Here is a 15,852-nt window from a genome sequence, read left to right on the forward strand (position 1 = left end):
ACTCTCGGCCAGTTCCTCATTGCGTCCCAAAGACCGCACCCACTGTGTTTTACTCCCGCTTTACCAAGTATAATTCAATAATCGGAATTTGGATGTTTGTGAATCGTTCTCGAATCTTCCACGGCCGAATCGCGAATAATCTAAGAATCGGAAGTTGTCAGTGTTGCCTACCTATTTGAACTAAACAAAGCTTTGCATTTTCAATTACTTTCTAAAATCACATCACACACTTTTACAGCACTTTTCAGATACAGTGGTACCTCAGCTCACGAACATAATTGGTTCCCAGAAAGTGTGTGTAAGGCGAAAAGTTCGTCTTCCGAACATTTATTTCCCATACGAAACCATTAAAATGAGAATAATCCGTTCCCAGGTCCCCATAAAACATAATTTTCTACTAAATAAGCCTTTAAACTACACAAAAATATACCTTATTTTATGTATAATAAATGTGCTATTGTATTGTAGTTAAAGAAATAAACTGTACTGTATAATAAAGTCGTTTTATTTACCTTTGTGATGGTAGTTGATGGCTTGATGGAATGGAGTGGGAGGAGGAGGGAGGGAGGGAGTTACTGTTTGGAAGGAGAGTCACCTTCCATAAGGACTGTAGGTAACTCTTTTTCGGTCCCATAATAGCAAAAGTACACTCAATATGGTCCAAAATGTCTATCAAACACAAACCACGTCCGCACTCAACGAAAGGGAGGGGACGAACTGGGACGCGGTGAGCATGCGTCGGCTTCTCGTGGCGCTGTTCGACCGCGTGGTTTGGTTCGTCCGCCGAAAACTAGTTCGTCAGCAGAGACTATATGCTCGCGAATTTAATGTTCTTGAGGCGAAAAGTTCGTGAGCTTAAGTGTTCGTCAGCGGAGGTTTTACTGTAGTTCATAAAATGTGTTCTTAAACGTATTTTTAACAAAACGCAAAAATGACTGACTGTGTGGAAATACCAATCAGTAAATTCACTCAATTCATTCAATTTTTGGATGTACAAGGATGTTGCCTGAAAGTGATGATACACTGTATGTATGGTTTCCTATTAAATTTGACACAGCCATAGAGGCAAAACATTGGTCAATTGTGTTATTAAAGTGTACACTGCTCACATGACCTGTAAGAGTGAATGTTGAACTTCATTAGAGTTAGAAATAAAGCATTAGCCCCCGTATTGTCCCATTAGGCTGTCGTGATGCTTGACTTAGCGTAATGAGGTTATTCATTTACCAGATCAAAGCCTTCATTTAAATGAAGAAAAAGGGCTTCTTATCTGTGCTAAGCACATGGCAACAGTTTTAAGAGAGCTTCATAACAATAATGCATATTTTATACAAGTTCATTAAAGCATTTTATGAAGGATTACATTTGATTTATGCATTGAGTTGCTCAAGAACTCAATTCAGGTCATGTGAATGTGGCGCTACAAAGGACATCTGGATAAAAATCATTTTTTTGAGGGGGTAGCCAATTGCACTCCAAGTTGGGATGCAAGTAGATGCAGACAGGAAATTGAACAGGGAGTGGTGCTATTGCCGAGGTACCCAATGCGGTTTGCATGAAAATATGGGTCGCGGTACAGTCAAAGATGTTCCAGTGGGAATGCAAAAATCAGATTCAACGGAAGGAAAAAAAAAAAAAAAAAAAAAAAAAAAAAAAAAAAAAAAGACTTCAGATGTAATCTGACATTTTGGTAGGCTAATGCCTCAGAATCCAAATAATATATTTAAAAACCAGTGTAAATAAGCAATTCCCAAAGCATGTGTGTATAGAATATAGAAATGGAGGCAAAGTGAATTCCCCCCCTTGAGGGACAATTAAAGGATTCTACATCTTTTTCTCTCTCAAAACAAAGCTAGCTCAATACTTGCTGGCTACGAAGCTGGGTTTTATAAAATGGAGAAAATTTACTACCTACAACCAGCTCAGAAAGGGGTGAAAACAAAAATCCCAATTGCGCAGCTGTGTTCTTTCCATTGACTGCCATGGACGGCGATAGTTCAATCCATTTTGAATAGGAGGGTTGGTAGTGAGCATTCGCCGTTATTGGCAGTCAGTGAGTAAAGAAAGAGACATGTGTAACCCAACGGCAAGACCTTTATACTCTGTTCCTTTAAATATACCTACCTGCATGACATGAAGGATGCGAGGCTTCTCAAAGTGGAACTCTATTTCCACACTGGGTTTGCCGAGAACGTCTCTATTCCAGCCCAAGTAGTCGTAGCCGGGCCACACCCGAAGTTCCTGGCTCTCCATGAAGTCGTCTCCTCCAAGGACGCCATCACACAGCTGACCCAAGCCACTGAACTGCATGCTGCAGGAGGAAATGTGTTCGTTGTAAATGGTAATATGCCAAAGTTAATGTGTGGTCAAAATAAAAACTGTTTAATTTCAAAGCCGATCTGGTTCATTTATCACAATTAATGGTAGTCATTGAGTTAAATGGCAACTCACAGTATTAGAGCTGAAATGATTACTCAAATAATTCGAGTAACTCGATTTTAAAAATCGATCGAGGAATTTTCTCCGCCTCGATGAATTGTTTAATTATGCCAGCTCTAAGTATGACGTTTTGCCAAGACTACTTTTAACGCGACACAACATGCTGACGTCACGTGAGTACAGGAAAAAGAGGCGGCGGATACATTTGATTTCAACCATGCATGAATATAGAGGTAACGACAAAGCAGCTGACGAAAGCGAAGAGAAAGGCACCAAAATGTCAAAAGTGTGGGAGCATTTCAAGCTGGAGACCAAGGCGAACACTGTTTCATTTATTCACTGTAAGATAGCACCCGTGCAACCTGTGGCCCCGCCGACGCATCTGCACCCCCGGCTGGACCCCGTGACTCATGACTGCCCCTGAAACCCAGGCCGGGCGCCACCGCGTGACCGCCCGCCTAGCCCCTGCTCCACCAAAGGCACCCCATTTACTCCAAGAGCGGAGGGGCGAAACTCGGGACAAGGTAAAATTAAGTTAACGTAGCGCTAATAAATAAGATTAACATTACTGTACCTAGCCAACGTATCGTTAGCCCTGCGGAGGGTTAGGTTTCTATTAATAATGACTTCTGTTGGTGCATGGAAAATGTATACCGTATTGGCCCGAATATAAGACTGCCTTGATTACAAGACGACCCCGTTTTTCAAGACTCAAGTTTGAAAAAAAGACTTTTTACACACCAAATTAATTTTTATACAGAAAATAATTACAGTACATTTGAAACAAATGATTATAACAATATATTTGACAGAAAAAAGCATGTTATTTTGCCTCATTCAAATCTTAATATCTGAACATTTAAATATGTAAACTAAAGTGCAATCTATTGTGATAAAACAACAAAATTGCAAAAACTGCATTAACCATCAAAGTGAAGTCTAACTGTAACTGTAGTCTTGAAACAAATCTGAATAAGGAAAAACATTGCAATAAAATAATGCAAACTGGTTAAACTTGAGAGTAGCTGAGATTTGTCATGACAGAACATTACTCTTCAAATTCAGCATTCGCTTCAATGGTATCTGGCGCCATCTAGCGTCGTGAATGGGTATAATGTCTAGACCCCGAATATAAGACGACTCCCACTTTTCCCAGTCTTATTTCAATGCAAAAAACACCATCCTATATTCGGGCCAATACGGTATTTCATACAGACTTTATTTAAACTTTAAAAACACAGCGCCGTAGAGTGATAAGGGTGCAAAATAAAAACATAATAAAGCTAACTGTCAGTTTTCGCTCAGTAGTCATTGATGGATAAAACAACAAGTAGTGCTGGTGCCTAATGTGCCTCAATACAGCAGGTATCATACATTTATTTTGAACACTGAAAAACTCAAAATCCTAAAAGGACTTATAATTTAATAACTTAAAACCTAACTAAAACTAAAAATAGCTTGACACAAATGGAAATTCAATTGGAACACGTGGGAAAAGATAGCTGAAGCCCTACACAGCATGTTATGAAAAATGTGATATTTTCCATGACAAAGCACTTATTTTCAAATTATCCGTAGAGATAATATGTACCATAAAGTGATACCTTGATTTACAAGTAGGGCGCTCATGATAGTTACTCTAACTTATCATCCAATATAAAAAATGACTAACGATAGTTTTTTACGGTGCAATAAATTACACGCGTTATCAATATTCATTTACTCCGACTTGTTCTGGCTCCCACTGTAAGCCAACTAGCTCCCTGCATATTTTCGTATCCATGGGGTCCAAGTAACTACAGGGCTAGTATTGCAGATTCAGATAAGATACAGATATTAATATTTAAGGAGGCTAGTTCATTGAATCACAAAATCTCATTTTTCATGACTTTAAAGTGTTCTGTAATGATTAATTTGTGTGTTGTAATGTCGGCAGAAAATACTGTTATCTATTGCAATAGTTTCTGGGAAAATACATCAATGTAACAAATTGTTAGCCTGACCGACCTACTTTTAAGTTTAATTTGTTGCATTCAAGATCGTGATTCAATTTACTCAAATTTTAAAGCAATATTCACCGCTGAAATAAGATGGCATATCAATTTCAGATCCCCTGAAACACATATTTTTTGTTCTGTGTATTTACAACAGAACAATTCCTTTGTATAATGTTATAAAAATGCAGTACAAGAGAACCGTAAAGAATAAACCAGGGGTCCAAACTACTCCGAAAAGTGCCGAAGTGCATGAAGGTTTTAATTCTAACCGATTAAGGGGATGTTTTTTCACAAATCTTTAAGGCTATTTCACACTAGAGGCAGTCTAGTGTGAAAAGCGGCCAGTGGCAAGCGCAGAACGGGAGGAGCAACGTAGGCTGACGTAGATGCTGTCAGGAAGTGAAAAGCGGGTGGACTCCAGAGTATAGCAAGGATATTTACGATAGTCCCAAGTGCCAATGCACTCATTTTTCATTTTTGCAGAAGTAAACAGCGACTTTTCCTATTTCAAGGAGTACAGGTGACTACAATAGCCGTGTAAAGAGTTTTACTAGCTTCGGTGAGAAGGTGAATAGATTTTATTGTTTTCATCAACTACATTTCCACACAAACGCACATCGGGATATCATTGAGCTTGACAAGGAGAGGTGTGAGAGCCTTTTTACGAGTGTCCCAGAGCTCGCGAAACTTAATAAAAGCTCATTTATCAAGGTTTCGCTGGCTGTGATTTGTGTGTAAACATCCGCCGATACAGCCTGATAGCACAGATATCAGTAAGCATGCCCCTCTGCTATTGGATATGTTGTTGAAATCAGCGTGGCTAGGATGTGAAAATAGAACAAGTTTCTAGTTTAGGCCCCACCCCTCAGCGTAAATTCACTCAAGAATTGCCGCTCGGTCCAAAACGGCTGCCACCACTCACTTTCACCAAGAAGTCCCCCCCCCCACTTACACATTGAATGGGTTGCCGACTTAGGAGTGGGAACCTCTTGGTACCTCACGATAAGATACGATAAGATACTATCAAAGCTCATGATAACAATGATCTGACGATATAGCGATACAACGATTTTCGATACATTGGTCAGGAAATCATTCTAGGATATTCTACAAAAAATAAACAGAAAAACAAGCTTCTGCTGTGAATTGGAGCTTATCACTAGTAGACGTCCATTCCATTTGAAGTGGGAGAGTGGCAGCGAATGAACGAAAGTTCGCTAATTTGTTTCTACAGCCGACGAAATATTCGAAATACGATTTATGACAGCGTCGCAATTTCATTGTTTTCCTGCAAGACGCACACACGTTGAATTTTCTTGTGAGAGAAATCAACACGGATTCCAAGAATGTTAAAGCAGGTTGTGAAAAAGAAAAAAAGGTGAGGCTTACCAATGGAAAAATATGAGCGTGTGGTGCGCATCCGTGAACTGCTTGACAATACTCCACCGACCTCTGTTTGCTAGTCTTTATAACTAAAGGTGACAACCATCGGCAAAGAGATCGCTAGCTTCGTCAAGTTTTAAATCATTTATTTCAGAAAAAAAAACGCGCCAACAGCCCGCAACAACAGGACGTTAAAAGTGAAAGGAATACTATCTCAACTGCACTCTTTCACTGTGCCGTCAGCTCCGCGCTGCGTTCAGGTACACATTATTGCCACATTAGTTTTGTATGTATGTATGTTTACATATATGTTTGTATTTGTTTTGCTCTTTGTAATTGCTATTTGCAATGGTAAAAACATTATTTTATTAAGGATTTAGTGTTGGTTTTCAAGCTGTGGAACGAATTAATGGAATTATAATGTATTCTTATGGGAAAATCCTTCTCGACATACGACCATTTCGACTTACAAACAAGGTCCTGGAACGAATGAACTTCGTATGTAGAGGTACCACTGTACTTAGATATATATATATATATATATATATATCATTCTCTCCCATTTGGTCCTCCATACGTTTAAGCAGAAACATCAATGGTTAAACTGTCTATGCTGCATCAGCTAGAATAAAAATCTACACCAACAGTGGCCCTTGAGGACTGATTTGAACAACCCTGAAATAAACTGGTATCTCAAACTTGATCGCAACTCAAAGTAAAAAAAATAATAATGACAGGTTAAAAAAAAACAACAACCAAGTGACAACTCATAACTTAGAAAACTCATCAATTCCGGCACTCATAAACCAAAGTTTAAGAGCTTGTTTGATTTTTGTTAGGGTTGTTCCGATCATGTTTTTTTGCTCCCGATCCGATCCCGATCGTTTTAGTTTGAGTATCTGCCGATCCCGATATTTCCCGATCCGATTGCTTTTTTTTTTTTTGCTCCCGATTCAATTCCAATCATTCCCGATAATTTTTCCCGATCATATACATTTTGGCAATGCATTAAGAAAAAAAATGAATAAAACTCGGACAAATATATACATTCAACATACAGTACATAAGTACTGTATTTGTTTATTATGACAATAAATCCTCAAGATGGCATTTACATTATTAACATTCTTTCTGTGAGGGATCCACGGATAGAAAGACTTGTGACTTTGTATATTGTGACTAAATATTGCCATCTGGTGTATTTGTTGAGCTTTCAGTAAATGATACTGTAAACATGCCCAAATGCATGATGGGAAGTGGAACCATTACTGTGCGTAGTGCTACCAATTGATATATCGTCTCTGCGTTGGCAAATAACATAAGGTGTTAAGATAAAGATCAATTTCTTGCTTCCCCACATTGCTTCCCAGGATATTTCTAATCATAGGGAGAGGGATTGTAAGGTTTTAGCCAATTAAAAAAAGGCTCCAAAGGCTGCCAAAGTTCACTCTACTCATTTCATGCTGCCTTTTATCTCTCCAAATAGGTAAAACGGCGCCGTTACAGATTGAGCGCGACAATGCGTGAGTGGGTCGTGCAGCGCATGCATTAATTGCGTTAAATATTTTAACGTGATACATTTCTTAAAAAATTAATTACTGCCATTATTAGGATAAATTTGATAACCCTACCTTAAGCCTAAACTAAAGACTCTGGAAGAGTAAAACATATTATGTCTGTAACGTTAAATACAATTAGAAAACGATTTAATTAAAAAATCTATATATATATATATATTTAAAAAAGGCATGGCCGATATGTTTTTGCCGATTCCAATACTTTGAAAATGACGTGATCGGACCCGATTGATCAGTCGATCAGGACATCTCTAATTTTTGTAGAAACAAATCAAATTCCAGAAGGGGGAAAAAAAAAGATTGGATTAAAACATTTTCATTTGCTTTAATATATGATCAAAAAAGTCAAATTAGAATAAGAGTTTCTTTAAAAATAAATAAAATATAAAATGGGGGGGGGGGATGAAGTTTGCTAATTTTTTTCAGGGAAAAAAAACATTCGAAGGCCATATCATTCAGCCATTCTGTATCCATTTCCACACAAAACACAGCAAGGTCACACTGACTCCATCTCCCATCTGCGCAAGAATACGTCTGGATCGCATCAAAAGGTGTTAGCTTACTCATAAGCAAAACATTTTGGGCCCATTAACCGCACAGCCTGAGCGAGCGTGACCCTGCCACGCATCCTGGTTCGGCCCGTCTCGCGGCTTGCCAAAACATTATGGCCAGGAAACGCGCCTCCAAGTCCCTGAGCAACTACAATAACACCGCGGGTCCCCTTTTCCACGCTGGCCGAGATCCCAGTTGTCCGTCTTTACAGCAACGAGTGGAGTTGAAGACGCGGTACTTACCCTTGCTCTGTGGTGCCGTCATAGGTGGAGTCGTTGAGGTAGACGGGCAGGCCTGACAGATTCATGACGTGACCCACTGGAGCCACATAAGCCGATAAGCCATCTGAAAGAAAGTGGGAGAGAAGTGGTCGCGATTGAAGAAAAATGCGGGTTCATTTGTCATGTTTGACAACACACCCGACGTTCGGTTGTAATCAGTGAGGCGGGGAAATGGCTAGATCTGGTTTGAAACTAGTCAAACAAACCGAAGGCTATGTTACTCGGGTCCACGCAACCTTAACAGATGAGCTAATCAGGCGAAACGGCGTTCTGGTACACATAATAAATGATTCCTGACATAATATTTGCCTTTTATTGCCACATTTTACACATTCAAGAGCATTATGTATAGTGCTAAACAATCAACTGTATTTGTCCCCATACAGGTACAGTATGTTCATTTTTTTGTCAGCCAAACAACAGTTGTAGATGAAAAGAAAAAGTTCGAAAAGGTGGAAGACTAAAAGACCTAGTTGGTTTTGTGCCATTTTCAAATTTTGAAAATCAGTGGCAATTTTGCATGAAGGGCATGGAGGTCAGTGACCGACCATATGGCATTGAGAACAGAAGAAAACAACTTTCGTATGGAATATTAATTCACTTGCGCAACATACCATACACATGCATTTCAGTCAGTGTTGTTTTTGGCAGCACTTTTAATTTTCTTCTTAGTCTTAGTCTTTTGGACGAAAACACTTATTAGTCTTAGTCATATTTTAGTCATTTCAAAACGTGTTTGTCTTCGTCTAGTTTAAGTTAACGAAAACTCAGACAAATTTCGTCTCGTTTAGTCTACAATTCTCAAAATATTTTCATCTATAAACTTCAAAAGTTTTAGTTTCATGAATAAATCAATAAATAAAAGCTTTGACATTGACAGACAAGCACATAATTGTTGTCTACAAGGATAGGGTGACCATATTTTGATTTCCAAAAAAAGAGGACACTCGGCCCGGCCTCGAGATACTTGAATTTTTCTCGAAGATCACTCAAAGATGCCTATATCACCCACTTTTTTTTTTTTTTTTTAAACTCAACTGGTTACTCAATAGGCTTTATTCTTCCCAAAAAATAATAATAATAAAAAAAGAAAATATATACTGTATGTATATGTATAATAACGATGAAAAAATAATAATATAATTCAGACCCATGGAAATGAGTCCAGTCAATACACACACACAGTAGGCTATGTGCGAACTCAACATTTTTTTTTTATTACTATCACGACAATTGTTGTTGACAAATTATTATTCCCACTCAATTTTTATTCTCATTCAGTGTTCTAGATTGTATGCAAACAATAACCAAAATAAACTGACAAGCAATTCCAAAAGCAATTCCAAACGCAGCAGCTCAAAACTACATTGCCCATAATGCCTAGCGCGGCTGAGCTCACAGATTGCTACCCTATTAGCGAGTATTGGAGCCGAGGCAAAATCAGACTTTGCAATAAAAGTTTACAATCATCGGCAGCGCAAAGAAGCGGCACTAAACGGGATTTTACAGATTACACTAGTACAAATCTCCGACAGAAATCAACAGTTGCCATTATATATGTATTTACAGTAAAAAAAAAACTCATAAGAAACACAGCTATTTAGAGTACAATAATAGCATTCAACCAAATAAACTAACGCAGAACAATTACAAGACTCATATAATCAGGGGTGCACATAAGTGGTCCGCATGCGCGCATGCGTACTGGACGTAGACAAACGCGCGGGCCCTCAACGGATTCCATACGCTTTTGCGTACCGATGGCTGACCACTGTATTTGCGGCGGACACGAGAAAATCACTTCTCAAAATGTCAAAGAGGCAGGCCCCACTGAGTACCGGTAATTATTTCCGTGTTCCCCCACCCCCGTCAAAAGACAGACAGACGAAAGAGACGTCACCGGAGCTACCGAAAAAAAGGACATTTGCTGAAAAGTGGCTGCAGGAGGTAGGTACCATTGCTAGAAGCAAATGATGCTTGCACGGAAATGTGGTACAAAATTTGTCGTGAGAATTCCAATGTTGCTAATAAAAGCAGCGCATTTTATGTAGTAGGGTCAAAGAATTTCAGCCATCCAAACTTTGAAAAGCACGAAAAAAACAGAGCATGTGGCACTTAAGCAAACTATTGATGTCAGACAGCACCCCACTCGCCCTGCACAGCGCTATGCACTGACAAACGTGTTTTTGCTCGCATTTCACAAAGCTAAACATGTACGTTCAATGAGTTCTTATGAGGACTCCCACTTTTACAAAGGCTTGGAGTTAATGTGGGAGCCGCATAATGCCCTTTATTTTGAATTGGTGCTTTTATGTTTATTTCTTTACATTTCACTTCGAAGTAATGGCAATTTTGTTGTGCCAGTTGATGTTAATCGAGCATTAATTGTTAATATAATTAATTAAAGGTAATTGGCTCTAAGTAAAGCTTGTCATAATTTTATCGCATCAGGCGGGTCGGCTCTCAAGCTCAATGAGGACCAAGTCACATCTCCAGGTCCTCCTCTGAGAACCTGGGCAAAAAAATTATGTGCACCCCTGTATATAATATACTGCATCTCTGTGTACACATATAACCCAATATACAACAGAAGACACGTGATCGACATTAACAAGAGAAACTTACAGAAAGGTGTGTGGAGCCACGTCTATTAGAACTCCTTATTAAACTCCTTACTGCAGTCTGATCTCTCGCCAAAACGTCAGTAGATGGTGGTAATTCCCCGTGAAACAAAGGGTAAACTGCCAACAAAAAAGAAGATCTACTCCTTCTCCCGCCCCTACTAGAAGGAGTCACATCAACTCAGGCAGGCGCTGCCCCCTAGCGGCCGGAGGGATTCTCTTTAAATTGGTCCCGTGAAAAATCATAAAAAACGGACATTTTCATGAATTTATGAAACCCGCACGGACCCTCCGGAGGGCACGTAATAAGAGGACTTGTCCGGGCAAAAGAGGACGTTGTTCACCCTATACAAGGACATCACCTTCATTGTCACGATGATAATGCAAACTCAGCAGGAAAACAGCACATTAATTGAAATTATTTAAACTCACCTGGACACCACGAACTGTATGTAAAACGTTTTCCAAGAGTTTAAGAAGACACCGCGCTAAATGCTAATGCTAACGCAACCGCTGTGCTAATGCGAACGCAATGCTATCGCTACAAGTTAGTTTAGTGTATGATGATCATTTATCACAGACCTTTAAAAGCTAAAGCAACATGGCAGATCTAGCCGAGATAAGAAAGCAAAACTAAGCAGCACCTGACACCTTTCAATAAAGCCGCCCTTAATGGACACAAGCTTGCTCACCAGTGTGTGGAGCAGGGCCGGGGGGGAGCAGCACGTCGCATGAGTGAAATGACCAAACACTGTTAAAATGCGTGCTAACCACACATACGGTAAGAAAATGTCCCACATTGTGTACCTATGACGGAAACTAAGGCGAATTTTCATCTCGTTCTCATGAATTAGTCTCCCAAGACATGTTTTTAGCGAGTCATCGTGACGTCATTGTCATGGAAAAAAAAATTGTTCATTGACGAAATATTTTCGTTATCGTCATCGTTGACGAAAACAACATTGATTTCAGTTAAACAAGTACTTCTTAAATAGTGTGGCGCGCCCGAGCGATGTGGTGATGTGACCTTGGGGAACATACTTTTTGCCATACTAAAGTGTACTTGCACATCCACTCAGTGGATGGCAATGGCGCTCTCATTTTCAGAGTGTGCGCAGTATTTTTTAACCAAACAAGAGCAAACAGCAAAGAGATATGAAGATCTGTGCGCAGTTTTCAGGCCAGGTTCTCGCAGCAACCCACTGTCTTCTCCGGTTTTCAAGTGTCTGTCCGAGAATCGCCATGTTCGGCTTGGGAGTGTCACGACGACCGCCCTCGTAGGGGTGGGCGATATGGCCTTAAACACGTATCACGATAAATGGAGCAGATTTACCTCGATAACGATAAATGACGATAAAGTCGCCCAAGCGGACTGTTATATAATTTGAAAATCTTAATCAATGCATGAAATACAGATTAAGTTTCTTGTTGATTTAGTTACCAGCATTCAATTTGATATATTTAACAATTATACATGCAGTCTAGACATTAGGTTTATAAAAATGTATTGTAAACAATAAGAATTCAAGTATGAGCATTTATAACAGCGTGTATGGCTTGAACAATGTACATTGTCAAAATCAATATGCCTGTGCAAACATGTCATTGTAACACAAATGACTTGCAGCTTGAACAGTACACTTCGAAAAGACAATTTATTGTTAATAGCTGCTGTGACATAATTATTCAATACAAGTGTGTACTTTATGGTTTCAGGGTTTTTTTTTCCCCCAGTGCATTTTTTAATAAATACATGCATACATGAACCCCCAAACAGACAGACAGACACACATTAAAGCTATATTGATCTTCTGCAAATGAAACACTTAAGATTTTATGATAGCAATAATGACACAGAATTAAGCACATACAGAAAAATAGCTGGGGCCATTTCTCGGTCATATTAGAAGTTTCACCGTTGGATTGTGCTTTATGCTGAATGCTTTACCATCACAAAAGCTATCAGAGAAATCACACAGTCAGATACAAAATAACGCGACATAGTAATTGCTAGATGCAGTCCGTGCCCAATCCACTCATTAAATTCAGCCGTTTCTACAAGGTTAGAGCCGCTATCCGACTCCATCACGTTCATTTGTAGCGTTAGCCGCTAGCGGCCGCTAGCGTAAGCTGCTAGCGTTAGCCTGTGGCCTGGCTACCAGTAGAAAGCACTGAAAGCACCCTCTCCGGAAATCGTGAGAACAAGGGAGGACAGCGGGTGAAAGCCCGTCTGGATGTCACCAAGAGTCTATTAAAGGTCGGGTGAAAGTTTGGCGAACCTCCCTTAAGCCACACTCCATCACGTTTTGCTTGTAGCATTAGCTGCTAGCGTTAGCTTACCGGGCTTCTGTTTGATTGGCTTCCTGATGATCACGTGACTTCCTACGTAAGTGCATTCACTGCTTTCTTAAAGGGGAATGAACATAGGCGAACAACACAAGAGTCAAAGCGGGATGAAAAGACTATTTTCTTGTTTTATTAATTTACCGAATTTACAGACATGGTCAAAATTATGTCGGTCATCGTGAAGAATTTCGGTGACGGTAAATTTTCGGTTTACCGCCCAGCTCTACGCCCTCGCCTCCGGTTCTCCCCCAGCTGCTGAGAATGCGCCGTTTTCGGGCTGTTTGGCTTTGACTTTGAATACAGTGGGAGATGAGGAAAGACTCTGTTTACGGCAGGGGTGTCCAAACGTTTTGCAAAGGGGACCAGATTTGGTGTGGTAAAAATGTGGGGAGCCGACCTTGGCTGACATCCCTTACGCAGTACAATATATTTAAGCAAATTTTAGCAAGCCATTCTGTGTGTCACATTTGCTTTATTAATATTTTTTAATTATTAATTTCAACAATCTCGCAACTGGCGTTCTCTTTCGACTCTCGGACTCTTGCGAAATACTGCTGCTGTGAAATTAAACTAGCTTCAAAAGTTGCTTCAATTTCTCACTGCGTATCTTCCCCGTAATCTTGTCGTACGTGTCAGTGTGTCTTGTTTGGTAATATCGCCTCACATTGAATTCTTTAAAAACAGCGACTGTCTCTTTGCAAGTGAGGCAGACACAGTTGTTGCGTATTTTATTGAAGAAATAGTCCAATTTCCACCTATCCTTGAAGCGTCAGCCGTCGCAGTCAACTTTTTTTGTTGTTGATTGTCGCCATTTTAGAAAATTGGAAGTCAAGGATCACACGGGGTAATGTTGCTTAGAGTGCTGCTGCCTTTTAGTGGGTAAATGAGGAGCAGCATTTAGTATGTAAGCTACTTCATATGCTGGTAGCAGTACTGCTGACCAATTTATTAAGTCTGTGTGCGGGCCAGACGTTATTGATCTTATGACAGAGGCTGGGGGCCGGATGAAATTTGACCACGGGCCGCATTCGGCCCCCGGGCCGCACTTTGGACATGTCTGGTTTACGGTGTCTAAAAATGCTTACAGCCGACAGTGGAAAGCCAAATTGATGAAGACGTCACTTAAAAACATTAGACCCCAATCTCATTGGCTTGATTGTTTTTCAGCTAAAACGTGCCGAATATCGCCAAAAATCGTCCCGCTTTGTTAGTTTTATATCAGTAGACCAGCGAGCACTGTTTAGCATGCTCAGTCCAAAATAACCCCACACCATTGCAAAGGAGTTGATACTGCCTGCAGCAAAAATAAAAACCCTCTGTCCAGTGACACTGTCGTTTTTGTTCTAGTCATTTTTTGTTTTTTCGGTCAGATTGTTTGGCATATTGTCCTCATGAGTTAATGTTGCTATTCAATTTGTATTTACCATAATTTTTGCACCATAAGACGCACCTGACTATAAGCCGCCACCCACCAAATTTGGCACGAAAACTGCATTTTTTCATAGATAAGCCGCACTGGACTATAAGCCGCAGCTGTCCTCAGTGTATTATGGGATATTTACACCAAAAGATATTAACCGGTAATACTATTTGACAGCGGCATCATATGACTGTCGTAAGACCAAATGAACCACCATGAAACTTTGAACCAATTGGCTGCAATGCTTTATTGCTTCAAGACGCTTCATATGGGCATCACTGCTCCCTTGGGGTAGACAGTCAACCTCTGCTGCCATCTGCTGTCAACACTGTTGTTGTCCAACATGCCTCCTAGCATGCATTGCAGCGCTATAGATATAAATAACAATCAAAATTCATGTTCTGTGGTAATTATTTTTTCAGTTACTGTTCCACTTGTTTCATTAACTGCTAGTTATAGTATTTGGTAACACTTTATTTGACTGTGGTGCCATAAGACTGTCATTAGACAATCATAATTATGACATGAAACTGTCATGAGCATTAATGAATGCTTATAACAGACGTCATTTAGTGTTATCCGGCAAATTATTTCACTTTTGAATGGCTGTAAAAGATCCAAGCTGGACATAAATGGGGTTAGTGACATAATTTGCTGGATGACACTTAATGACACAAGCATCCAGTAATGCCCATGATAGTGTCATGTCATAATTATGACAGTCTTATGATGCCACTGTCAAATGAAGTGTTACCTATTAACCCAAGTAAATCAACAAATAAGTCGCACTGGACTATAAGTCGCATGATTTAAAATGAAGGAAAAAAGTAGTGGCTTATAGTCTGAAAATTACGGTATTATTATGTATAGATTTTATTAAATTTTATTTTTCAGTATCAAATGGTCCAAAAATGTACCTAGAGTGCATTTTTACAGTTTGGATGAGACTTTTTTTTATTTTTAATTCAGGCAAATTCTTTTCTGTTACAAACAAAACGATGTTAATAGTTACACTTTATTGTAAGTTGATCAATGTTACTTTTTTCTTTAATAGAAAAAAGGACAATGTTAGGCAGAGGTGTACTAATAATAATTTTATAGACAAATGATTCTATTTACAGTGGCGGCAGAGAGTTGGGGGGGGGGGGCGGCATTTACGTCGTAGCAGATAATAATTGATAAGCACTGCTATACAGATACTGTATGTTCAGTTTTTGTCAGCCAATCCACAGTTGT

General features: G+C 39.5%; 1 protein-coding gene across 2 annotated transcripts in view; it reads right to left on the reverse strand.

Moving 5' to 3' along the window:
• The window catches only part of ddr1 (discoidin domain receptor tyrosine kinase 1), a 164,484-nt gene that overhangs the window by 59,339 nt on the left and 89,293 nt on the right, over window positions 1–15,852 (reverse strand). For both annotated transcript variants that reach the window (XM_057833558.1, XM_057833557.1), the window contains exons 7-8: window positions 8,191–8,293; window positions 2,125–2,311 (exon numbers count right to left, since the gene is read on the reverse strand). In XM_057833558.1, the coding sequence (XP_057689541.1) occupies window positions 2,125–2,311; window positions 8,191–8,293 (290 nt within the window). The remainder of the gene's footprint in view (window positions 1–2,124; window positions 2,312–8,190; window positions 8,294–15,852) is intronic.

The sequence above is a fragment of the Corythoichthys intestinalis genome, chromosome 4 (genome assembly GCF_030265065.1).
Source record: "Corythoichthys intestinalis isolate RoL2023-P3 chromosome 4, ASM3026506v1, whole genome shotgun sequence".
NCBI lineage: Eukaryota > Metazoa > Chordata > Actinopteri > Syngnathiformes > Syngnathidae > Corythoichthys > Corythoichthys intestinalis.